We start from the raw sequence: 27,427 nt of genomic DNA, 5'->3' as shown, positions 1-27,427 counted from the left end.
TTAATCTGAGTTTTGTTTAAACACAATCTGGAGATAATCTGGAGCATGAACACAAACTAGATTAGAGTTTTGATCTCAAAGAAGGACTCAAATGATTTCTTTATCACACTATAAACTTCAGCTTCATATGATTTTGAAGTAAAAATAACATTCTTGATGTTGCTCCTCGTCGTGTGTGAGTCTTACCTGCGTCTTTGGGTTTCCCGTTGCTCAGGGAGCTGCTGATGATCTGAAAACAAAAGTATTTATGAGATTATGAACAATCCCATAAACCAGGACTAAACCAGAACTAAACCAGGTCTAAACCAAGTCTAAACCAGGTCTAAACCAGAACTAAACCAGTCTAAACCAAGTCTAAACCAGGTCTAAACCAGAACTAAACCAGGTCTAAACCAGAACCAGAACTAAACCAGGTCTGAACCAGGAACTCTAAACCAGAACCAGTCTGAACCAGGTCTGAACCAGAACTAAACCAGAACTAAACCAGTCTAAACCAGAACTAAACCAGGTCTAAACCAGGTCTGAACCAGGTCTGAACCAGAACTAAACCAGGTCTAAAACCAGGTCTGAACCAGGTCTGAACCAGAACTAAACCAGGTCTAAACCAGGTCTGAACAGAATTAAACCAGGTCTGAACCAGGTCTGAACCAGAACTAAACCAGGTCTGAACCAGGTCTGGACCAGGTCTGAACCAGAACTAAACCAGGTCTAAACAAGGTCTGAACCTGAAATAAATCAGGTCTGCACCAGGTCTGGATCAGGACTAAATAAGGTCTGAATATGGACTAGTTTGAACAAACATAAACCAGGTCTAAAGCCAGACGTGCCAAAAACCAAACTACTTCTTCACCTGGTCTGAACCAGGACTAAAACTGGTCTGGACCAACACAAACCAAGTCTAACGCAAGACCAGAATTAGACCATGAATAAACCAGCAGGACAAAACCAGGTCTGAACCAGGACTAGAACTGGTCTAAACCAGGTCTGAACCAGGATCAGAACCTGGTCTAACCCAAGTTTGACTCTGGAAAAATAAATAAAGTCTAAACAAGGACTAAACAAGCTCAGAACCAGAACTAAACCTGGACTAGACCAGAGTGAGGACAAGAACTAGACCAAAGCAAGTCTGAACAGAAAACAAATCTGAACTAAACCAGGTCTGGACCAGGACTAAATGAGGACTTCAGCAAGGATTTGAAACAACCTAATCGAAGTCTAATCAGGACTAATGAGGTTTATATTAGAACTGAACCAGGTCTAAACCAAGACTACATCAGATCTGAACCAGGATTACACAAGATCTAAAACAGGTTTAAACCAGGTCTAAACCAGAACTAAACCAGGACTACAACAGGTCTAAACCTGATCTAAACCAAGACTACACCGGATCTAAACCAGGACTACATCAGATCTGATCTAGATTACACAAGATCTAAAACAGGTTTAAATCAGATCTAAACCAGCACTAAACCAGAACTAAACCAGGTCTAAACCAGGACTAAACCAGGACTGCACCAGATCTAAACCAGGATTAAACCAGGACTGCACAAGATCTAAACCAGGTCTAAAGCAGGACTAAACCAGGACTAAACACACAGATCTAAACCAGGACTAAACCAGGACTAAACCAGGACTGCACCAGATCTAAACCAGGTCTAAAGCAGGACTAAACCAGGACTACTTCAAATCTAAACCAGGATTACGCAAGAGTTAAACGAGGTCTAAACCACACCTAAACCAGGACTACAACAGGTCTAAATCAGATCTAACCCAGGTCTAAACCAGGTCAAAACAAGGTCTAAACCAGGACTGCACCAGGACTGCACTAATCTAAAAGTGGTCTAAAGCAGGTTTAAACCAGGACTACAACAGGTCTAAACCAGGACTAAACCAGGACTAAACCAGGACTGCACTAGATCTAAACCAGGTCTGAATCAGGTCTAAACCAGGACTAAAACAGGTCTATACCAGATCTAAACCAGGTCTACACAGGGAGTAAACCAGGACTGCACCAGGTCTAAACCAAGACTACAACAGATCTAAACCAGGACTAAACAGGACTAAACCAGGACTAAACCAGGTCTAAACCAGGACTAAACTGGGGTTAACCAGATCTAAACCGGGACTAAACCGGGACTAAACCGGGACTAAACTGGGACTACTTCAGATCTAAACCAGATCTAAACCAGGTCTAAACCAGGACTAAACCAGGACTAAAGCAGGTCTAGAGCAGGTCTAGAGCAGGTCTCTGGTGCTGGTGTTGGGGGCTGTCCTCGTCCTCGTCCTCAGTAATGAGCGTGTGTTTCCTCTGATCGTTGACAGTGGACATGTTTTCATTATGTAACTGGAGTGTTTGGAGTGAGGGGGGGGCGGGGGACGGGGGACGGTCTTTTTTTAGGGCCCGGGGACACGAGGGGCCCCTGCTGTTTACACTACGCTCAAAGGACTGGACCACGGGGACAACAAAACAAGTCCAGACCAGACTGTCCAAAGACATTAGAGACAAGACAGAGAGACAACACGGTCCCACGGAGAGGACAGGGACACACACGGACAGAGACACAAGACACAAGACACAAGAGACAGAGAGACAACACAGTCCCACAGAGAGGACACGGACACACACACGGACAGAGACACAAGACACAAGACACAAGAACAGAGAGAGACAAGAGACAAGAGACAAGAGACAAGAGACAAGAGACAAGAGACAGAGACAGAGAACAGGAGACAGAGGACAGGGGAACAGGAGACAGGAGACAGAGAGACTGGAGACAAGAGGCTAGAGACAATAGACAGAGGACAGGGGACAGGAGATAAGAGACAAGAGGCAAGAGACAGGACAGGGGACAGGAGACAAGAGACAGAGACGAGAGACAGAGACAAGAGACAGACAGAGAGACAAGAGACAAGAGACAGAGAGGACAGGACAGGAGACAAGAGACAAGAGAGACAAGAGAGAGACAAGAGACAACAAGAGAGACAAGAGAGACAAGAGACAAGAGGACAGAGAGAGACAGGGACAGACAGGAGACAGGAGACAAGAGACAAGAGACAAGGGACAAGAGATAAGGGACAAGAGATAAGGGACAGGAGACAGGAGACAACAGAAACAGACAAGAGACAAGAGACAAGAGACAGGAGGTAAAAGGCAAAAGACAAGAGGCAAGAGATAAGAGACAGGAGAAGGAGAACTCAGGAGACAGGAGACAGGAGACAGAGACAGGAGAGACAGAGACAGGAGACAGAGACAGGATGGACCAATAAGGACAGTTTTCTCACTAATATGACCATTAAAGGGGCTGTACCTGTTTTTTTTTGTTTTTGTTTTTTTTGCCTGTTTGAGCAAAGTTTGTTTTAACCCAGACTAACAGTGACTGTGTGGACGTCTGGGGACAATGGAGAAGTCTTAAAAAAAAGTATAAAGCAAAAGATCGAGCTCTGGAGTGAAGGAATTATGCAGTAAATTTAGTTTGTTTGAAGTAAGAAAGCTTTCAGAAATATGTGTGTGCGTATGATAGAAATCTGTGCACATTTGTTTGTAGTTGAGCATAAAATAAATATTTGTAAACTCTAGACACATAAAATACATAAAATGTGTTGTGTTTAATTTGTCCATCAGAATATGAACTGAAAAGTTACAACACAAGAATTACAATCACCAAATGAAAATGTACGATTATGTTTTCTTCACTACGAATCATCGAAAGTACATATGAAGACCTGGTTTAGTCCTGGTTTAGTCCTACTTTAGTCCTGGTTTAGTCCTTCTTTAGTCCTGGTTTAGTCCTGGGTCAGTCCTGGTTTAGTCCTGATTTTAGTCCGTATGCGACACAAAAGTCCAGCATCTCGATCGATGTTTCTTCTGCTCGATAAATAAATCCAGTGAAGTGATGTTTGACAGTCGAGTCGCGTCTGTGGATTTGTGTTTGTTCTGAAGAAAACATAATCGTACATTTTCATTTGGTGATCGGAACTTTTCAATTCGTATTCTGATGGATAAAATACACACAAGAGAGTTTACAAATATTTATTTTGTGCTCAACTACAGACAAATATGCACGGATGAATATTTCTGAAAGCTTTTTCCTTTATTTAGTTGTGGTTAACTTTACTATGTGATGACCAGTGTTGGGGAGTAACAGATTACATGTACTGGAGCGACGTAATCAGAGTACAAATGATGAGTAACTGTATTCAGTTACAGTTACTGTTTTAATGAGTGGTAATTGGATTACAGTTACTTTGTTGAAATAAATGNTTGCAGTGGCAATAGCTCAGTGGGCCGAGGTACAAACTGGATATACAGTATATATACTACTGATGTGGTGACTGATTTTTTATTTTAATGGCAATGCTGATAGTAATTGCTTTGGATCTAGAGTAACCGATGGCCGATACGCCCTGCTGATATTATTATTATATAATTTCCCCACATGATGTATTTTAAAGTTACTATTAGCTCATCAACGCCCTTTTTACTACTACTACTTGGGGCATAAAATGTTTTGTGCAGTTATCTTTTCACACTAATATATGTTATTCAAATTAAGTTTTCTGTGTATTCTTTAAGCAGCAGGATGTTGAAAACAAAATATTGGAATGTGCTGCTGATTTAGAGCTGATTTGATACAAAGGGCAAATATCTGCCCAATCTATCGGCGAACCGATATATTTCTCTGTCTCTAGTTATCAGCAATGTTGTTTTGTCTTTGGACAAAAAACTTCATCTGCATTACTCAAGAAATGGAAAAGAGGATTTTTTAAACTATGTGGTAAAAGTGAAGCTAGTGATGCACTTTGTGTCCATTAGTAAGAAATGATTCACTGCTGAACTGAGGAAAAGCAGAAGCTTTTGACAGTGTATAGGACAGTAAGTTTCATGTCAGTCCCTTAAGGCCTGATAAATGGAGAGGTTCTGTCTCAAATGGTACCTAATGTAAAACTTAAATCAATAAGCAAAGTGCAGAACACAGAGAAGAATTCTTTGATTCAAGAAGGAAGACTCTTTCTGTCCGGTTCTGCGAACATTGCTACTTAAGCAGCCACAATTTATGATGAAAGATAAGCCGTCTGTGTTGCAATCTTCAAAAAGTAAAGCATGATATTTAGTGCTATATTTAGACAACAACAGCAATGCGAAATGTGAGAAAAGACACCTTGTTCTACCAATACAGCCTCGTTCACTTTCACTCAGCTTGATCATTTCTATGCGGACGGTCCAACAACTATAATTTCTGGAAACACATGACAGGTTAAAACGTGTTCACAGCTGCACCACTATGGCTCCCCACGCACCCTGCACATTTCGCCAGCCGAACAGATGACTCCCTGACACGGCCGCACAGAGGGGACCCCCAGACCCAGTGTTCCACTAACATATGTGGGTATGGAGCCGGGAGAGAACCAAGCGTCACCAAATGAGTGTTCCTCGGTGAGATGCGCGACAGGCCTCAAGCCCCACATGTGCAGCAGCCATCATGAATAATGATCTGCCCACACTGTCTCCCATGACATGACAGGGGGTGCCAGCCTGTCTATTCCTCCACTGTATACGAACCACACAGGCTTTCACACAAGGATGTCTGAGAATTTGAATCATTTATGGTGCTTTACTAGCAGATACAATGAAGATTACCAATTGAGTTGTGTGGCCATGTACAGTACTAAATAGATAAAGATACTTTATTTATCACAGAGGAAATTTAACATGCAGCAACAATTCCACTTCGCTTTTGATTTGCCTTTCTGTCTCAGTGCATCTTAACAGGAGAACTGGTCAGGTGTAGGGTGAACAACAGCCCTCAGGACAAAAGAGTCCCTCTACTTTGTCTTGCAACCTGGACATCACAGTCAGCTTCCAGGGAGAACCAGGTAACCCTGGGGACACAACAGGAGAGCTGTTAATGTTTCAGTTGGTGATGAGTTGAATGAAAGAAAGATATTTTACTAATCCTGGGGGAAATTCTAGTTTTGCTGTAGCAACATGTACACTGCTCTTCTCAGTCTTTCCCAGTCAAAGGTCTTAACAGGAGGACTGGGCAGGCAAGACAGTTTGAGGAAAGGAAGAACAAAAAGTGTACCTCCTCTGTGTCCTTGCAACATCACAGCAGCCTGCAGGGGGACCCAGGTGAACATAACAACATGCATCTCCTCTGGAGGGTCTTCTGCCACATTTGGTGTAAAATGGCAGTAGCATCTCAGAGGTCCATAACTAGATCCTTAACTATGGAATCTCTACATAGTACAGGCTGATTTGTGGGTGATTCCACTTTCAAAAACTAATAGCGCCACCCCACAAGGAGGATTCTGAACCACTCCAATTAGGTACCCTTTTCAAAGCTGTCCCAAGTGGTCTGGCTCAATGTGTTAATATGCTTGTTTAACACCACTGATGAAGTAGCAGGTTGCCTAGACTTTCATTGAAACACACTTCTCCATTAAGGCTAAAATGTACCATACTGACCTAAATCAACAGTGCGTGAGCCCCAGGTCCAGTTTAATAGTGTTATATGGTTTCCATTCAAGGCATGCTTCACGGCAGGTATGTGAAGGTAAATTGCTTAGTGCATTCTATTTATACTTAGAAAAAGGCATGTAGGTTATGCTGAAACACACCACACACATTTCTTTTCTTCCTCATCTTCTTTGAAGAATGATTTTGTCTGCATGCCTCTGACGCAGCCCTTTGAATGCTATTTATTTTGCTCTGGATAAATCAAAAGTCTCCCGAGGACAGGCGTGAACAGCCCCATGTGAACAGAACACGCACAGACTCTATTCAACAGCCTGCTCTTATGCCTGACAGGTGGATGCCCATTATTTTCCTATATGGCAGACATCAGTGACACATAGAGCTGCATTTGCCTGGGGTGTTCTGAATTGAGGTGATTTTTTTGACATGGAGAGGTGATCTCAACATAATTAGAAAGATCAAAGTGCCTAATGTAGAAAAATACAATACATACATAAAATTACAAATTACTTACATGGTCCAATCAGAGTACTATATTCTGAGTACTTTGAATACTTTCACTGCATTTAAATTTAGTGTAAAAACGCTACATAGTTTTAAAAAACAGCTTTGTGTTTGTTCCATTTGTTTATCACTGATCAGAGAAGAAAACACTTGCAGGCACCACAGTGGCAGTGGTTTTTATGTTTTTCAACATTCTGTGCAGTTTAAAACTTTAACTGACTGATCAAGTACCACCATTCCTTTGATTTTAGAGTAACTGTATTCTGAATACCACCAAATGAAAAAGTAATTGTATCAGAATACCTAAATAAACCTTTGTCCAGTTGACAAATTGAATTTCTCCTTTACCATGGATTCTACCTGGATGACTGAGGGATTTTACACACATCTTGAGAATAACTATGAGCCAACCACCTTTGGACTGGAAAGAAAGCTGGAAAACAATACTAAAAGGTTAACAGACAAGAGGAATCATTTACATTTTACCCAGACATCGACAGAATCAGCTTATTCCTAAGGCTTTACAGAAGAAAGCACCAGAACCAGGACATAGGGCAGACATGTTAACTCAACATAACTTGAGGGGGATGCTTAGCCTTAGAATTAGCCGTCTCAGTTATGACACTGAAAACTTAAAATGTGAAATAGAAAGCTTACGAAACAGGATAATGATATTAGTCTCTAAAGAAATACTTCAGAAGATTAACAACTTCATAACCACAGGTCAGTTAAGACATCACAACAAAACCAAAGAATAGCACAAAAGGAAGTTTACACAACTCCAAAATCAAACACACCCCAGGGATCGGAGGGACAAAAGGAAGGAGGATAAACCTAGCCTAACCTAGCTCAGTAGAGGCAGCAAGGAGGCTACTGCAGGATACCAAGCTAGAAGAGAGAACTAAACTTTCACGTGACCAAATCTGGCAACTGTTGGAAGTTTGTCACAGGAAACTTCTACAGGCAAATCCACAGGTGTGCGATGGGCTCACCGGTCTCTCCTATCATTGCTAACTTATGGAACAATTTGAACAGAGTGCCTTGGCCTCTTATCCAAGAACTCCACACACACATCACTATCGTTAAGGGGATGATAACTTTTCTAAAATCAAAATTCAAGATTTGGAACCTTTTACTGCACATATTAATGCTGTAGAGCCGAAGATCAAATTCACTTGTGAAGATGCCAAAGAGAACACATTGGCTTTCTTAGATTGTGCAGTAACAATAGACTGGCGAGTCCAGGTGGAAGTCTTCAGGAAGTCCACACACACGAACCAGTACCTGCTTTTTGATTCATACCACCCACTGCAGAACAAAGTTGGAGTTACTCGGACATTATGACAGAGTCCCATTTGGTTCCTACAAGCACAGAGGGAAAAGAGAAAGAACAACAAGTGCAGAAAGTCCTCTCTGTTTGTGGATATCCCAAATGGGCTTTCAATAGAACAAAGAGAGCCAAAAAAACAAGACAACAACAGAGAATCAGAACCCAGGAGAAAGGGCGTAACTATTCCTTACATGGCTGGTGTTTCTGAAAAACTATTGAGGCTTTTCAGACATGAAATCCCAGTATATTTTCAAACCTACAAACACTTTAAGTCAGAAAGTGGTCCACCAAAAGGACAAAACATTGAGCCACAAACAAAGCAATGTTGTGTCCTCTATTCAGTGTCCTGAAGACTGCAGTGAGCGCTACATTGGAGAAACGAAACAGCCACTTCACCAGATTAATCAGTTGGATCGACCAACACAGACCAGAGAGCCAGAGTGGACCTCAGTCTGCCGTACATCTCCACCTAAAAGCCACGGGCCACTCCTTTGAGGATAGTGAGGTACAGATCTTTGCCAGAGAAAAGAATTGGTTTGAGTGGGAATTAAAGAGACTATTTTTATTAGGAAAGACAATCCTTCCTTGAACCACCATCTGTCTCCCATTTACAACTCCATCCTAAAACAAAGAATAGGGATAGCCAGGTCAGAGCCAGATGTCATTATGGGCCTTTATGATTATGCTGTTATGTCCCCTAACCAAGATACAGGTGAATAGGCCTAGCTAACAAACAGAAACTGTAAACAAGTAGGTGGTGTTAGTTTCAGAGTAGTTTCATTGTAGTTGGGTCCTCTCTGCAGGCAGATATAAGGAAGTGTCCACCAGCATTCCGAGCAGAAATGAAGAAGCAGCTTGGACCTAAATACGGTAGTTTGTCCAGTTCACAAATTGAATTTCTTCTTTACTAGAATACAGTTACTCAAATTATTCAGAATAAGTATTCTCAGTACATGTTCAGTTATGTCCCGACACTGGTCACAGCTGGAATGCACAGTACTGCTGCTTTTTATAGTTATTTCTATCTGTATATGGCTGGATAAATGACATACATAAGCACGTCATTAGAATGATGAAATGGTAATGTGTATAAAGTGAACAGAAAGGTTTAAACTACACTAAAGATTGTAAAGATTAGCTGTAACTAATTTTTCTCCACAGTGATAGGGTGATAGCCAACATGTGACTGTGGACTGCTGCTGCTTGGCTCTCTCATACTGAATGCATCAATGCCTTTTACTAGGCAATCTTCAGCATCCATTTCAAGTCAATTTAAATGAAATACTGTCATCTCCAGTAAACACCGCGGCTCATGCAACAGGATATTTCTCCTCGCTAAACAGGTTTTCAGTCCTCTACAAAATAACGTATGCAAATAGCCCTATCCCATTTTGCAAACAATATCTATTTGTGACAGAAGAATGAGATTATATACAGGGGCATTTGTACACAACCGGCAGAAAACAGCTTTAATATGCATGATGGAGGCAGTAGTTAGGGGGGGATCTAATAAAGCTACATCATAGTTGACCGTAAACTGGTAGTACCACATTATCGAGGAGATGTGTGCATCTGCTTGACTAATAGGTATATTACTAGTGGACAAAAAATCAAGATGATGTTGAGTAAGATCACTCACGTCCCCTACACTGATCCCTTGCTAGTCTCACTCATAACGCCCTAGCTTTAGAGGGTCACGCACTGAGTATCTCGAGACACGCTTTTAACAGACCCACACTTTATGAATACCTATACTTTCACTAAATCTACGCTTCGTACAGATCCGCTTGACTCACTGCAGCATCGCTGTTATGACGATTCGGAACTTGCTCGCGCCAGTTGTCTTCTCGTCATTTCACTCTCACATCCACAGTATCCTTCATACAACACAAACAACAATGAGGTAGAGAGACACAACAAAAAAACTAAAAAACACACCTGCACTTCACATATTGAGGTCTGCAATGCATTCTAACTGGGAGGTAGAGTAGAGATATAAGAGAAGATACTCGAGTGCTTGTTCTAGCAGATCATGAGGACCTGAACACCTGCCACACTGTTTTAGTCATGCATGGGTATATCTCGATCATTACTATCTTCGGTTAATCACGAACAAATGGGCCTCTCCTTCACTGACAGATATCTTGGCTGATCGAAGGGAGAATTCACGCTTTGGAATTGAGCCAGTGTGCACTTTGCTGCCAATTGTGAAACGATTTGTTTGCATATGATACGTGTCATTGTCGATTGCAGCGATATCGAACATTTTAACATGGCTTAAAGATCGAGACATCAGGCTATGAATAGAAGAAGAGACGACGTCAAAAAGTCGCACGAGAGGAGGCTGAAACAGTCATGAGACAGGGGCGCGGGCTCTCGTTCCAGACCTGGACACAATCTCTTCCACACACGGGCCTCTAACATCCTATAGACCCCACACAACTTGGATCTACTCTTCCGTACCTCCTCGGGAAGAGCAATCCAGATATTGCGACCTCGTCCCTTCACTGTACAGGACAAAATGACTACATGTATGCTACAGCTCATTCTATTATGTTATCTGGAGCTATGCCAGCTAGGCAACTGCAGGCATCTCAAATGAGTGGACGTAGAGATAGCTCCCGCTTGAATAGACAGTGAGGAAAATCCATCTATTATATTTTAAGGAGTTAAAACTAGAGGAGTCGATTTGGTAGGTCGAAATGACGAACTGGTCTACCGTTTTCTGAATCCTGGGAATTTATACTAGGACGCTACTGATCATATAAATGGCAATTCTTTTATTTTCAAACTTCTATATTCATACAGAGAGATAAACTCAGATAACCAGCAGGTGCGTATTAAATCACAACGAATATAACAATCAGTGCTGTATTTGGGTGTTATATATTGGTGTTATTTAATTCCTACAGCTAACTGAGCCTACTATAAAGCATGTACATGAGGGTCACATGGTGTTAATGTGTTCAGAGTTTGTGGCGTGTAGGTAATAGGGTAGCTTGTCTAGCTGAGGAAGCACATTCGATGAGTACGTCGGCGTTAGCAGACTCATGTATCGTTATTATGAGATCCGTGTCTGCAGAACGAGCATCAGCATAATAGAAGTAAGCATCTTTTCATTGCTCGCTTCTTTCGGTTCGTTCCATCATACCTCAGAGCGTGCTTATGTGGAACGTCGATGAGACAACATCGTATCCAATCACACTCACACTAGCTCAAACTCAGCAGAAAATCACAGGCTATCTTTAATTTCCCTTTGGTTCAATTATGCTACACGCCCAAGCAACATTGTGAGAATGGAAAAGTTATCAATAGGGAAAGCACGCATCAGCAGAAATGAGACAACAATGTACAAAATAAGAAGGCATAAAGCATATTATTGCGTGCTAGAAATGTAGTCTCTGTATTATTTGTGCTCGCATCTTTACTCTAGAAATCACGCTTGTTTACAGCCGGTGCATGTTCAGAATTACTGTTGAAGTGACCTGTCTAGAAATAATTCAGCGACCGACTTGTCAGTTTTTAGACCCTTCGTCTGCTTCAATCGCACCATCGCTGGAACAAATCCCAAAGAATCACCTCAGTTTGTTTTCGCTCCTTTTCCCCTTCTCTTCTTCTTTCAGCGACCTCAAAAACTGACTTCCTTTTGTGGCGAACTGGTCGTGGATTCTCGTCCGCCATCGCAACAAACTTTTCGAAATGTGAGGAAGCTACAGTTTAAAAAAACCTCTAAGAACCGCTGCATAAACCATGTAATCCCCGCACACCGATGAGTCAGTTACACTAGAAACGTGGGGAGTTTGATTGACCTAACCTAACCTAACCTAACAGCCAATAGAAAATGAGGCAGCCTTGGCTGCTATTGGCTGATGTTTATCTGGCCTCACTACATCCACAGTTGATGAATTTTCATTCTTTTTTTTTTGGTCATCATAATTACAAGGCTGCTGCATCTCTGTAATGGTATTTTAAAATTTCATTGAAAATATGAAACAGAAAAAAAATCCTCCGTACAACTTTGAAGTGGTGCTGGGACGCCCGAGTGGATTCGTGTATAGGGCGCTCTGGATTGTGGTGCGCAGTCGTTTTTTGATGGGGTTGGAGGCTTAAGAGCGCATCTAATAGCCCGGAAAATACAGTATATTTATAAATTTTTACTGCTGCAGATTTGCTCTGTGGAGGTGTTGTTTTTTTTTTTTTACAATGAAATAAACCTAAATCTAAATACAGTGTGAGTGGAGAGGTCCTGCTCGACTCACACATCCACAGATCCTTTCAGATCAGAGTCTGACTTTAGCTGCTGCACTCCAAATCAGAACTGAGCACGGGCACACTTCTGGCTCCACTGACTCTAGCTCCAGTTCTTTTTGTATTGAAAAATGCTACTGTAACTGCTTATGTCAGGCTCCTCAATTTGGTCTTAAAATGTTTATATTAAGATGATCTATGTGAAGAATATCTCAGTCGTCCAGGTAGAATCCAAGGCGAGGAGAAAATTCAGTTTGTCGACTGGACAAACTGAATTGTCTAACTAACAAACTAACTTTTGTCCAGTCGACAATCAGAATTTTCTACTCCCCATTAAGCTGATCTACTTGATCCTGGGTTTTTATTTCGCTCTTTTGTCCACTAATCAAAATCTGAATATTAATATCAGATCAAATCAGGCACCTTCTTTTTCATAAGAACTTGTAAAACTCATTTTCACATCACAAACTACTTCAAGTACACAGACAACTGATACTCTGCAGCTTCCTGGAGGTGATGCTAACCTGAAGCACTGCTCTGTCTGAAGCTCTGTTACTCAACTTAAACTTTAATCTGAGTTTTGTTTAAACACACCAGACCAGAAAGATCTAAGTTAATTTTGTGCTGTTAAACAGTCCCTTTCAAATAAACATTAGTAAACAACTGTTGTTTGAATCCATTTTGGAGACAATCTGGAGCATGAACACAAACTATTTTAGAGTTTTGAACTCAATGAAGGACTCAAATGATTTCTTTATCACACTATAAACTTCAGCTTCATATTATTTTGAAGTCAAAACTGTATCTTGAATTAGTTTTAAACTACTTTATATTGCTCCTTTTATATTAATCATAAATCACATCAAGCACCTTTTTTCCCTGAAGTCGCTCTTACTGCTGTTACAGGCAACAGGTTGGCTCCATATAACTGCTGCCATAAGTGAGCTTCATTTGACTGCAGCCGAGCAGCTGACGTCACACTCCCTTAGTCCACTTCTGTTTACAGTCTGTATACAGAAGTGGACTCTGGCCTAGTATTTGTTCATCTTGTTCTGAGAGAAAAACTCTAGTGGAAAAACTGTCCTGGGCGATTTATGATCGTCTTTGTTTTGTTTTCGACTTGTCAGAAGTGAGTTATGTTCATCCCGGGCATGTGGGGGAAGTGTCTGGCCTAAGGACACAATAACATGGTATTCCCAGTGCTCTCCCATCCGAGCACTAACCAGGCCCAGCCCTGCACTGCCACTGACGAGCAGCTACGGCTAATCTCTATAATAATTACAAGCCACTCAGGATTTGACACAAGACAAAAGCTTTTGTTCACGTCAGCGCAGCAGGATTTCATTTACACATCTGTTAATACAGCCACCCTGCTCCCCTTTTCCAGACGCCCCAAAGACGGGACATTCTGCACATGACACGCCTAAAGATATAAATAATGTCACTGTAAGATTTTTCTTACATTTCTGGAGGTAAACAACAGAAGAGGTTTCAGACTGATACCTTTAAATTTAAAGCCACACTAAGTAACTTTTAGACAAAATAAAAATAAATGCATGTTTTTTCTTCAGTTTGATTGTGTTTATTGCACTGAAGAACATGTCCTTACTGTGAGTGGGCTCGCATCTCCACAAACCTGACTCAGATCTGACCTGGAGGAGACCGACTCCTGCTTGTTTCCATGGAGATGTTGTTTGTCTTTAATCTCCCTCAGTACGGCATGAAGCAAATCAATCTATATGGAGAATGTCCCAAAGTATTAGTTTAACCTTCTGTTTCCATGGAAACACATAGGAAAACCAGCTCTAGAAAGTGACATACTGTAGCTTTAAGATTTTCCTCAATTCACCTGCAGAGTCTCCCCCAGAAAACTGACGCCACTGAACCAAGACTGAACCAAAACTGAACCAAGACTGAACCAAGACTGAACCAAGACTGATCCAAGACTAAACCAGGACTACACCAGGACTACACCAGGATCAAACCAGGTCTGCAGTCCCATCTCCTCAGCTCTTCCACATACCTGTCCTCTGTCCCAGAGCGCTGGTGTTGATGCGGGGGGTCACGCTGCCGAGGGCCCCCATGCTGGAGAGGGGCCCCGGGTTGTTCCTGGGCCCCTGGGAGCCTCCCGCGCGCCCGTCCTTGATCTCGATGGTGAGGAACGTCTTCATGTCTGCGTCTGCTCTGCTCCCTGGGGCCTGCTCCTCCTCGGCCCCGTGCTTTTCTCCCGCCGGCCCGGCCCCGCCTCCCGAGCTCTCCGATTGGCCGAGGGAGGACACGGGCTCCGCAGGCGGGTTCGCTTCTCTCCGGGGCGTCCTGTCAGTGGGAGGGTTGATCCTGGGGGCCGGGCTGCTCCTGTAGGGGGCGCTCTGGGCGCTCTGGGTGCTCTGGGTGCTCTCTGTGTATTTGCGCAGCCGGTCCCGGACTGAGTTGGTGCGGCTGAAGTGTTCCAGGACTGAGCACACAACAAGATGTCACACTTCAGCAGGTTTATGAGAACTTGTAAAACTCATTTTCACCTCACAAACTACTTCAACTACACGGACAATGATACTTCACAGCTGAGGTCATCAACGTTCCCTGGAGGTGATGCTAACCTGAAGCACTGCTCTGTCTGAAGCTCTGTTACTCAACTTAAACTTTAATCTGAGTTTTGTTTAAACACAATCTGGAGATAATCTGGAGCATGAACACAAACTAGATTAGAGTTTTGATCTCAAAGAAGGACTCAAATGATTTCTTTATCACACTATAAACTTCAGCTTCATATGATTTTGAAGTAAAAATAACATTCTTGATGTTGCTCCTGGTCGTGTGTGAGTCTTACCTGCGTCTTTGGGTTTCCCGTTGCTCAGGGAGCTGCTGATGATCTGAAAACAAAAGTATTTATGAGATTATGAACAATCCCATAAACCAGGACTAAACCAGAACTAAACCAGGTCTAAACCAAGTCTAAACCAGGTCTAAACCAGAACTAAACCAGGTCTAAACCAAGTCTAAACCAGGTCTAAACCAGAACTAAACCAGGTCTAAACCAGAACTAAACCAGGTCTGAACCAGGTCTGAACCAGGTCTAAACCAGAACTAAACCAGGTCTAAACCAGAACTAAACCAGGTCTGAACCAGAACTAAACCAGGTCTAAACCAGGTCTGAACCAGGTCTGAACCAGGTCTGAACCAGAACTAAACCAGGTCTGAACCAGGTCTGGACCAGAACTAAACCAGGTCTGAACCAGGTCTGGACCAGGTCTGAACCAGAACTAAACCAGGTCTAAACAAGGTCTGAACCTGAAATAAATCAGGTCTGCACCAGGTCTGGATCAGGACTAAATAAGGTCTGAATATGGACTAGTTTGAACAAACATAAACCAGGTCTAAAGCCAGACGTGCCAAAAACCAAACTACTTCTTCACCTGGTCTGAACCAGGACTAAAACTGGTCTGGACCAACACAAACCAAGTCTAACGCAAGACCAGAATTAGACCATGAATAAACCAGCAGGACAAAACCAGGTCTGAACCAGGACTAGAACTGGTCTAAACCAGGTCTGAACCAGGATCAGAACCTGGTCTAACCCAAGTTTGACTCTGGAAAAATAAATAAAGTCTAAACAAGGACTAAACAAGCTCAGAACCAGAACTAAACCTGGACTAGACCAGAGTGAGGACAAGAACTAGACCAAAGCAAGTCTGAACAGAAAACAAATCTGAACTAAACCAGGTCTGGACCAGGACTAAATGAGGACTTCAGCAAGGATTTGAAACAACCTAATCGAAGTCTAATCAGGACTAATGAGGTTTATATTAGAACTGAACCAGGTCTAAACCAAGACTACATCAGATCTGAACCAGGATTACACAAGATCTAAAACAGGTTTAAATCAGGTCTAAACCAGAACTAAACCAGGTCTAAACCAGGACTAAACCAGGACTAAACCAGGACTAAACCAGGACTACTTCAAATCTAAACCAGGATTACGCAAGAGTTAAACGAGGTCTAAACCACACCTAAACCAGGACTACAACAGGTCTAAATCAGATCTAACCCAGGTCTAAACCAGGACTAAACCAGGACTAAGCTAGGACTGCACTAGATCTAAACCAGGTCTGAATCAGGTCTAAACCAGGTCTACACAGGGAGTAAACCAGGACTGCACCAGGTCTAAACCAAGACTACAACAGATCTAAACCAGGACTAAACCAGGACTAAACCGGGACTAAACTGGGACTACTTCAGGTCTAAACCAGATCTAAACCAGATCTAAACCAGGACTAAACCAGGTCTAGAGCAGGTCTAGAGCAGGTCTAGAGCAGGTCTCTGGTGCTGGTGTTGGGGGCTGTCCTCGTCCTCGTCCTCAGTAATGAGCGTGTGTTTCCTCTGATCGTTGACAGTGGACATGTTTTCATTATGTAACTGGAGTGTTTGGAGTGAGGGGGGGGACGGGGGACGGTCTTTTTTTAGGGCCCGGGGACACGAGGGGCCCCTGCTGTTTACACTACGCTCAAAGGACTGGACCACGGGGACAACAAAACAAGTCCAGACCAGACTGTCCAAAGACATTAGAGACAAGACAGAGAGACAACACGGTCCCACGGAGAGGACAGGGACACACACGGACAGAGACACAAGACACAAGACACAAGAGACAGAGAGACAACACAGTCCCACAGAGAGGACACGGACACACACGGACAGAGACACAAGACACAAGACACAAGAGACAAGAGACAAGAGACAAGAGACAAGAGACAAGAGACAGAGGACAGAGAACAGAGAACAGAGAACAGGAGACAGAGGACAGGGGACAGGAGACAGGAGACAGGAGACAGAGACTGGAAACAAGAGGCTAGAGACAATAGACAGAGGACAGGGGACAGGAGACAAGAGACAGAGACGAGACAAGAGGCAAGAGAGAAGAGAGAAGAGACAGAGGATGGGGATAGGAGACAGGGGACAGGAGACAAGAGATAGGAGACAGAGACGAGACAAGGGACAAGAGACAAGAGACAAGAGACAGGAGACAGGAGATAGGAGAGAAGAGACAGAAGACAGGGGACAGGAGACAAGAGACAAGAGAAAAGACAAGACAGACACAGGAGATAAGAGACAAGAGACAGAGACGAGACAAGAGACAAGAGGCAAGAGAGAAGAGACAGAGGACAGGGGACAGGAGACAGGAGACAGGAGACAGGAGACAAGAGACAAGAGACAAGGGACAAGAGATAAGGGACAGGAGACAGGAGACAACAGAAACAGACAAGAGACAAGAGACAGGAGGTAAAAGGCAAAAGACAAGAGGCAAGAGATAAGAGACAGGAGAAGGAGAACAGGAGACAGGAGACAGGAGACAGAGACAGGAGACAGAGACAGGAGATAGAGACAGGATGGACCAATAAGGACAGTTTCTCACTAATATGACCATTAAAGGGGCTGTACCTGTTTTTTTTGTTTTTGTTTTTTTTTGCCTGTTTGAGCAAAGTTTGTTTTAACCCAGACTAACAGTGACTGTGTGGACGTCTGGGGACAATGGAGAAGTCTTAAAAAAAAGTATAAAGCAAAAGATCGAGCTCTGGAGTGAAGGAATTATGCAGTAAATTTAGTTTGTTTGAAGTAAGAAAGCTTTCAGAAATATGTGTGTGCGTATGATAGAAATCTGTGCACATTTGTTTGTAGTTGAGCATAAAATAAATATTTGTAAACTCTAGACACATAAAATACATAAAATGTGTTGTGTTTAATTTGTCCATCAGAATATGAACTGAAAAGTTACAACACAAGAATTACAATCACCAAATGAAAATGTACGATTATGTTTTCTTCACTACGAATCATCGAAAGTACATATGAAGACCTGGTTTAGTCCTGGTTTAGTCCTACTTTTAGTCCTGGTTTAGTCCTGTTTAGTCCTTCTTTAGTCCTGGTTTAGTCCTGGGTCAGTCCTGGTTTAGTCCTGAGTTTTAGTCCGTATGCGACACAAAAGTCCAGCATCTCGATCGATGTTTCTTCTGCTCGATAAATAAATCCAGTGAAGTGATGTTTGACAGTCGAGTCGCGTCTGTGGATTTGTGTTTGTTCTGAAGAAAACATAATCGTACATTTTCATTTTGGTGATCGGAACTTTTCAATTCGTATTCTGATGGATAAAATACACACAAGAGAGTTTACAAATATTTATTTTGTGCTCAACTACAGACAAATATGCACGGATGAATATTTCTGAAAGCTTTTTCCTTTATTTAGTTGTGGTTAACTTTACTATGTGATGACCAGTGTTGGGGAGTAACAGATTACATGTACTGGAGCGACGTAATCAGAGTACAAATGATGAGTAACTGTATTCAGTTACAGTTACTGTTTTAATGAGTGGTAATTGGATTACAGTTACTTTGTTGAAATAAATGGATTACACTGAGGGATTTTCCTGTTTTTACATTTTGGGCTATATTCCTTTTTTTTTTTTTCTTGGTAATTCCACTCATTGATGGACACTAAACCAGGTCTAAAACCAGGTCTAAACCAGGACTAAACCAGGACTAAACCAGGTCTAGACCAGATCTAAACCAGATCTAGACCAGATCTAAACCAGATCTAAACCAGGACTAAACCAGGACTAAACCAGGACTAAACCAGGTCTAAACCAGGACTAAACCAGGTCTAAAACCAGGTCTAAACCAGGTCTAAACCAGGTCTAGACCAGATCTAAACCAGATCTAAACCAGGACTAAACCAGATCTAAACCAGGTCTAAACCAGGACTAAACCAGATCTAAACCAGGAATCAAAACCAGGTCTAAACCAGGACTAAACCAGGACTAAACCAGGTCTAAACCAGGACTAAACCAGGTCTAAAACCAGGTCTAAACCAGGACTAAACCAGGACTAAACCAGGTCTAAACCAGGACTAAACCAGGTCTAAAACCAGGACTAAACCAGATCTAAACCAGGACTAAACCAGGTAAACTAAACCAGATCTAAACCAGGACTAAACCAGATCTAAACCAGGACTAAACCAGGACTAAACCAGGACTAAAACCAGGACTAAAACCAGGACTAAACCAGGTCTAAACCAGATCTAAACCAGATCTAAACCAGGTCTAAACCAGCTAAACCAGGACTAAACCAGGACTAAACCAGGTCTAAACCAGGACTAAACCAGATCTAAACCAGGACTAAACCAGGACTAAACCAGGACTAAACCAGGTCCTAAACCAGATCTAAACCAGGACTAAACCAGATAAACCAGGGCTAAACCAGGACTAAACCAGGACTAAACCAGGACTAAACCAGGATTAAAACCAGGTCTAAACCAGGTCTAAACCAGAACTAAACCAGGACTAAACCAGGTCTAAACCAGGTCTAAACCAGATCTAAACCAGGACTAAACCAGGACTAAACCAGGACTAAACCAGGACTAAACCAGGACTAAACCAGGTCTAAACCAGGACTAAACCAGATCTAAACCAGGACTAAACCAGGTCTAAACCAGGTCTAGCCCAGAACTAACCCAGGACTAAAACCAGGACTAAACAAGGATTAAAACCAGGTCTAAACCAGGTCCGAACCAGGTCTATACCAGGACTACACCAGGACTAAACCAAGAACCAGGTCTAAACCAGATTTTAACAGGACTAAATCCTGCTGTGTGGACGTGTCTCTTCTTCTATCAATAATATTTTTAATACGGTTCAGTAAAGTCTGGACTTTTCATCGTTTTTTAGCAGACAAAACATTTTATGTGAAGAAATCCGAATCTTTGCTTCTCTACAGCGAATCAAGTAATCCAAAGTATTCAGATTACATTATTCACTTTAAGTAATTCAATGGATTATGTTACAAACTACATTTTGGGGTGTGTAATCTGTAATCTGTAGGGGAATACATTTTAAAAGTCACCTTCCCAACACTGGTGACAAACCTCTGCTCTGGTCTGTGACATGTGTGAAAAAAACTTATAAACTCAATAACTGTGAATTTTTGCGATGCTCAAAATGAACCTCTGCAAACTGTTTAAAGGAACAGAAAGTCTGACTGATAACAAGTGTAATGCCAATTTATTCTTAGTTACAAAAACATTGGACATGACGGACAAGTTGTTTAGGTTATAATTTGGTGTTGTGGTTTGATCGTCCAATCAGGAAGCAGAATGAGCGTCACGTGACTCTCTCATTTGGGTTGCTGCTGAAATCCAGTTATTTTAAACCTAAAATGCCTCTCATGAATCTGAATCCTCACGACCTAAACCCCCATTTAGGAGCTTATTTCTTTCCCTGCGATGTTCCAGAGTATGGCATTAAACTTCCAAATCTCCAGGTGATGTCAGTGGATTCAATTTCAGGGCAGATCTATGGAGAGGCAAGGTATTCAGAGTACTTTTTCAACAATAAATCAACTGTAATTATATAAATGCAAGATGAGTTGAATGCCATATTGTGGAACTTTTAGGGAACACAGAGACGAGCAGGTGTTAGATCCCCTGAGGAAAGTTACACAGCGCAAAACACATGGACATAGCTCAGATAAAGAGGAAACAGTGCCCTCTAGTGGCGCGGTTCGGCAGGCAGCACTTTCACTGTGTGTGTTGTTGTGTCGTCTTCGTCCAGCAGAGGGAGCCACTGGATCTACAAATGGACCTGACACTAAAGTGGGTCAGTGTGTCCCTCACGCTGACGTTACAAGACAGAATACAAGACCAGGACTAAACCAGGACTAAACCAGGACTAAACCAGGACTAAACCAGGTCTAAACCAGGACTAAACCAGGACATAACCAGGTCTAAACCAGGACTAAACCAGAACTAAACCAGGACTAAACCAGAACTAAACCAGGACTAAACCAGAACTAAACCAGGACTAAACCAGGACTAAACCAGAACTAAACCAGGACTAAACCAGGACTAAACCAGGACTAAACCAGAACTAAACCAGGACTAAACCAGAACTAAACCAGGATTAAACCAGGACTAAACCAGAACTAAACCAGGTCTAAACCAGGACTAAACCAGGACTAAACCAGAACTAAACCAGGACTCAACTAGGACTAAACCAGGACTAAACCAGGTCTAAACCAGAACTAAACCAGGCCTAACCCTGGTGTATGAAGTTTAAAAACACAGTGGAGCACCGTGTTTTACCACATGACATCACAAGGTGGAACGAAGTGTTTTCCGTTTGAGAGAAGAGGAAATATTCTAACACTGATCAAACATGAGTGTAATGTTTGACCCAGTGCGAGCGCTGGGAGTGAACTGAGACATCACCTGTGCTCCTCAACTAAAGTGCGGCCAAAAGAAATACAAATACAAACCAAAATTGAATTGAAATAGAAAGTGCAGCGTCTTACCTTCTGGTTGAGGAAGTCTGAGCGGCCCTTCAGACCGCCGTTGGTCAGTCCGGTTTTTGGCCCCTGCCTGGAAAGCCCGGCCCCATCAGGCTGGTCGTGCGGTGCGGAGGCCCTCACCGCGGGGCCCGCACTCTCTCCCTCAGAGTCTGTGCAGTGAGTGGAGCCATTGGTCACAGGTGTGGGCTCCTCAGAGGGGCCCTTCTCATCTGAGCAAACACTGGCACTATGCTCAGAGGCCGCTGAGCCCAGTCTGGGGCGGGGCCCGGGGTCTGAGGGGTCAGAGTCCATCCTGGTTCTTGTCCGGGACACGGAGCCCACACTGTGCTCTGAGGCCCCTGAATCAAGGCGGCTGCGCTGGAGTGTCCCCTGGCTTTTGTCTGAGGCCCCTGAGTCAAGACGGTTTCGCTGGAGTGGCCCCTGGCTTTTGTCTGAGGCCCCTGAGTCAAGACGGTTTCGCTGGAGTGGCCCCTGGCTCTTATCTGAGGCCCCTGAATCAAGACGGTTTCGCTGGAGTGGCCCCTGGCTCTTATCTGAGGCCCCTGAATCCAAACGGCCACGTGGGATTGGCCCCTGGCTCTTGTCTGAGGCCCCTGAGTCTAGGCGGCTGCGCTGGAGTGGCTCCTGACTCTTGTCTGAGGCCCCTGAATCTAGGCGGCTGCGCTGGAGTGGCCCCTGGCTCTTGTCTGAGGCCCCGGAGCCGAGCCTGCCCCTGTATGAGGAGCCTGCAGAGTCCAGGTTGGAGCCGGAGTGAACAGAGCTGGAGCTACGGTCAGAGGAGGCGGAGTCTGATCTCTGACGAGGGGGCGGGACCAGGTCAGGCCCCGGGTTGAGGGCCTCTCTTGGGGCTTCTCTGGGGGCCTGGATGAGTAAAGGTTGGGGCCCCTCATCCTTCAGCAGGGGGTCGAACACCAGCACCATGCCTGAGCCGGAGCCTGGACACACACAGAGGAGAGAGGGAATTAAACCTGTGAGCTGCTGGTTCAAGGGTCAAGTCCTCATCACAAACCAACACTTCAGCTCCGGACCAAAGTGTCCAACGCTTCAGCTCCGGACCAAAGTGTCCAACGCTTCAGCTCCGGACCAAAGTGTCCAACGCTTCAGCTCCGGACCAAAGTGTCCCTGGACTTGTCCTCAACTCATTTTAAGAGTTTTTTGTAAAGTGGACATGCCATTTGAATATAATAATATAATACTGAACTGAAACTTTCAAAACCAGACACTGCAGTGTTTACACGTCCAGAGGAGTGGAGCAACATGAGGCCCCGCTGAGGCCCCGCTGAGGCCCCGCTGAGGCCCCGCTGAGGCCCCGCTGAGGCCCCGCTGAGACCCCGCTGAGGCCCCGCTGAGGCCCCTGGCTCCTCACATGAGGGACCAAAGCAAAGGAGAGCGGAGGAGACTGGAGCAGAGTGGAGGAGAGTGGAGGAGAGTGAAGGAGAGTGAAGGAGAGTGAAGGAGAGTGAAGGAGAGTGGAGGAGAGAGTGGAGGAGAGTGAAGGAGAGTGGAGAGTGGAGGAGAGTGGAGGAGAGTGGAGGAGAGAGAGTGAAGGAGAGTGAAGGAGAGTGAAGGAGAGTGGAGGAGAGTGGAGGAGAGAGGAGAGTGAGGAGAGTCGGAGGAGAGTGAAGGAGAGTGAAGGAGAGTGAAGGAGAGTGGAAGGAGAGTGGAGGAGAGTGAGGAGGAGAGTGGAGGAGAGTGAAGGAGAGTGAAGGAGAGTGAGGAGAGAGGAGTGGAGGAGAGTGGAGGAGAGTGAGGAGAGTGGAGGAGAGAGGAGAGCGAGGAGAGTGAAGGAGAGTGAGGAGAGTGGAGGAGAGTGAAGGAGAGTGGAGAGAGAGTGAAGAGAGAGAGGAGGAGTGGAGGAGAGTGAAGGAGAGTGAGGAGGAGAGTGGAGGAGAGAGTGAAGGAGAGTGGAGGAGAGTGAAGGAGAGAGAGAGCGGAGGAGAGTGGCAGAGAGAGAGAGAGTGAAGGAGAGTGGAGGAGAGTGAAGGAGAGTGAGGAGAGAGAGTGAGGAGAGTGAAGGAGAGTGGAGGAGAGTGGAGGAGAGAGTGAGGAGAGAGAGTGAAGGAGAGTGGGAGAGAGAGTGGAGGAGGAGGAGAGTGAAGAGGAGAGTGAAGGAGGAGGAGAGTGAAGGAGAGTGAAGGAGAGTGAAGAGAGTGAGAGAGTGGAGGAGAGTGAGGAGGAGAGCGAGAGGAGAGTGAGAGGAGAGTGAGGAGAGTGAGAGAGTGGGAGAGAGGAGTGAGAGGAGAGTGAAGAGAGGGAGAGAGTGGAGGAGAGTGAGGAGAGTGAAGGAGAGTGGAGGAGAGGAGAGGAGGAGAGGAGGAGAGTGGAGGAGAGTGAAGGAGAGTGGAGAGAGAGAGTGGAGAGAGAGTGGAGGAGAGTGAGGAGGAGAGTGGAGAGAGGAGGAGAGTGGAGAGAGTGGAGGAGAGTGGAGGAGAGAGTGATGGAGGAGAGTGGAGGAGAGTGAAGGAGAGTGAAGGAGAGTGAGGAGAGTGGAGGAGAGTGGAGAGGAGAGTGAAGGAGAGTGGAGGAGAGTGGAGGAGAGTGAGGAGAGTGGAGGAGTGAAGGGAGGAGAGCGGAGGAGAGTGAAGGAGAGTGGAGGAGAGTGGAGGAGAGTGAAGGAGAGTGAAGGAGAGTGAAGGAGAGTGAGGAGAGTGGAGGAGAGTGAAGGAGAGTGGAGGAGAGGAGGAGGAGAGTGAAGGAGAGTGAGAGTGAAGGAGGAGAGTGAGGAGAGTGGAGGAGAGTGAGGAGAGTGGAGAGGAGAGTGGAGGAGAGAGGGAGAGAGTGAAGGAGAGAGATGGAGGAGAGAGGAGAGTGGAGGAGAGTGGAGGAGAGGAGGAGAGGAGGAGAGTGGAGGAGAGTGGAGGAGGAGAGTGAAGAGAGGAGGAGAGAGTGGAGGAGGAGAGTGAAGGAGAGTGGAGGAGAGTGGAGGAGAGTGAGGAGGAGAGTGAAGGAGAGTGAGGAGAGGAGAGTGAAGGAGAGTGGAGGAGAGTGGAGGAGAGTGGAGGAGAGAGAGTGAAGGAGAGAGTGGAGGAGTGAAGGAGAGGAGAGGAGAGAGAGAGAGTGGAAGGAGAGTGGAGGAGAGAGAGGAGAGTGAAGGAGAGTGGAGGAGAGAGTGAAGAGGAGAGTGGAAGGAGAGTGGAGGAGAGTGGAGGAGGAGAGTGAAGAGGAGAGTGAGGAGAGAGAGAGCGGAGGAGAGTGGAGAGTGGAGGAGAGAGAGTGAGGAGGAGAGTGGAGGAGAGTGGAGGAGAGAGAGTGGAGAGGAGAGCGGAGGAGAGTGAGGAGAGTGAGAGGAGAGTGAAGGAGAGTGGAGGAGAGGAGAGCGGAGGAGAGTGGAGGAGAGTGGAGGAGAGTGAGGAGAGTGAAGGAGAGTGGAGGAGAGTGAAGGAGAGAGGAGAGTGGAGGAGAGGAGAGCGGAGGAGAGTGGAGGAGAGTGGAGGAGAGTGGAGGAGAGTGGAGGAGAGGAGAGTGGAGAGCGGAGGAGAGTGGAGGAGAGTGAAGGGGAGGAGAGTGAGGAGAGTGAAGGAGAGTGGAGGAGAGCGGAGGAGAGTGGAGGAGAGAGAGTGGAGGAGAGTGGAGGAGAGTGGAGGAGAGGAGAGTGAAGGAGAGTGGAGGAGAGGAGAGCGAAGGAGAGTGAAGGAGAGTGAAGAGGAGAGTGGAGGAGAGTGGAGGAGAGTGGAGGAGAGTGGAGACTAGAGGAGACATGAGCATTTCCTGCAGGCTGCTGTACTTCCTGGTTCAGCTCCAGATCAGGGACGTCACTTGTGCATGAGTCGTGTTTACATGATGCTCATTTAGCTCGGACATTAGCACTGAATATTACTGTGTCTATTTGTGTAAACGGTCCCTCCTCAAATAAACAAACAAAACAAAAAACTAAATAAACAGAGGAGATTAGTAGGACACAGACAGGAAGTGTCTCCCACAAACAGGAAGCTCCTCTCCAAACATCCTCCAGAGTCCTGCTGCTCCGAGCTGTGGGTGAGTGTCAATCATCTCACTCAGCCAAGTCAGAGAAGACGAGTCTTTTTTCTCCCTGCATATGGACCAATTACAACTTAAAAAAAAAAACCCAAAAAGCTGATTAATATATTTTGTTCTTATTGAAACCACTGGATTTTGATTTGATAAAATTGCATGAATTGAGCCTGAAGGTCCAACATCACACAACTGACACCTGTGGAATTTAAACCAGAATAATGCTGTACCTCCTCAAAAACACACCTGGAGTTATGTTCTGGGTCATTCATGGTTGAGTAACACTTGAATATTATTCTGTCTGCATCTCTAAAGCTCAAAATGTCCTGTTTCACCTTATCATGTCATGTAGTGGTAGTTTAAGTTAACTCAGACCTGGGCGCTGTCAGCTCCAGGGCCACATACGCCTCTTTACTCGACTCTGACCAGCTCATTTTGACAAAATAAACATATTTTATTATTTTATATTATATTATTTTATATTATATTATTTTATATTTTATAATTTTACTCATCACAAGGTGGAAGTGTGGAGTGTTTTCAGTTTGAGAGAAGAACTCAGCCTAAATGTGCAGAGTTAGTGTGTTAACACCGACAGCGTCCGGTGAACTGAGATCCTGGCTGTTTTTGGTGCTGATGAAAGTATTCCAGCAAGTTGTCTGGGGACAGTATAATAAAGCGTTTTTCTTCTCAAAACAATCTGTGTTCAAAAGAGTGATACATTTGCATCACAAAACCATCGTTGCCTAAAAAGTCAGACCTCATTATCGCTTGGCACTATTTTCTTTCCGTTCGTATCACTGTGCACTGCCGTCAGGTGACAGCCGCGCCTGGTTCACTTTGTTTACTGCTCAGAATGTTAGCGACAACATGTCTGATTACGACACCGACAATAAAGACTTTGCCTTTACCACAAAGCCAAGGGGAGATCTTTATGAACCCAAATATACTGATGCTGAATTTCACCAGATGGAGTTAGAACGAGCAGAGAGAGAAGAGAGACAGAGAAGTGGTACAAGTTGAAGCTGGAGCCGTGAGAGACCGAGTGAGCCACAATCACCATCACGTCATTTATAAACTCATATACAGCGAACATAGAGCCTCCACTGTGACTGAAGCATGGACGACTAATAGAAACATGAATCATCCACACGTCCACGTAGCTGCTGCCAATAGTGTACGAGACATTTACAATAGTAATAACAGTCGACTTATAAAGTTATGTTTTGTAGAAGCTTCACTGGTGATATGACACTGAGTGATTTACTGCACACAGAGTTACAGCTGATTCTTCATCACCTGTCCACTTGTAAACACAGCGGCACTTCTTCGTTCTTACCTGGTTTGGTTTCCACATTGAAGCCAAAGGCAAGAAGCCAAAGTTTCCTCAGCGCAAAGTCTGTGACAGGAAAACAGTGAAATGTGTGTGGAGATTCAGACAGATTTTTGTTGTTACAGCCTGGATAATCAAGAGTTCGCACCATTTTTTAGATATATTCTTATGTATCTTATACAAGTTTATATAATGCGGTCTGAGCATGTAAACACTGACAAACAACTGAA

The 27,427-nt window shown here is 44.4% G+C and overlaps 1 protein-coding gene across 1 annotated transcript in view; it reads right to left on the bottom strand.

Moving 5' to 3' along the window:
- Positions 1–27,427, bottom strand: part of smtnb (smoothelin b) — a 118,409-nt gene that overhangs the window by 58,173 nt on the left and 32,809 nt on the right. Inside the window, exons 3-7 of the mRNA XM_055161464.1 lie at positions 21,896–22,827; positions 15,385–15,427; positions 14,581–15,012; positions 5,828–5,880; positions 187–229 (exon numbers count right to left, since the gene is read on the bottom strand). Of these exons, the coding sequence (XP_055017439.1) occupies positions 187–229; positions 5,828–5,880; positions 14,581–15,012; positions 15,385–15,427; positions 21,896–22,813 (1,489 nt within the window). The 5' untranslated portion in view covers positions 22,814–22,827. The remainder of the gene's footprint in view (positions 1–186; positions 230–5,827; positions 5,881–14,580; positions 15,013–15,384; positions 15,428–21,895; positions 22,828–27,427) is intronic.

Source organism: Boleophthalmus pectinirostris, unplaced genomic scaffold, assembly GCF_026225935.1.
Source record: "Boleophthalmus pectinirostris isolate CB_2022bp ecotype Guang Dong unplaced genomic scaffold, ASM2622593v1 HiC_scaffold_4, whole genome shotgun sequence".
In the NCBI taxonomy this organism is placed as follows: Eukaryota; Metazoa; Chordata; class Actinopteri; order Gobiiformes; family Gobiidae; genus Boleophthalmus; species Boleophthalmus pectinirostris.
This window is presented reverse-complemented; position numbering and strand designations above follow the sequence as displayed.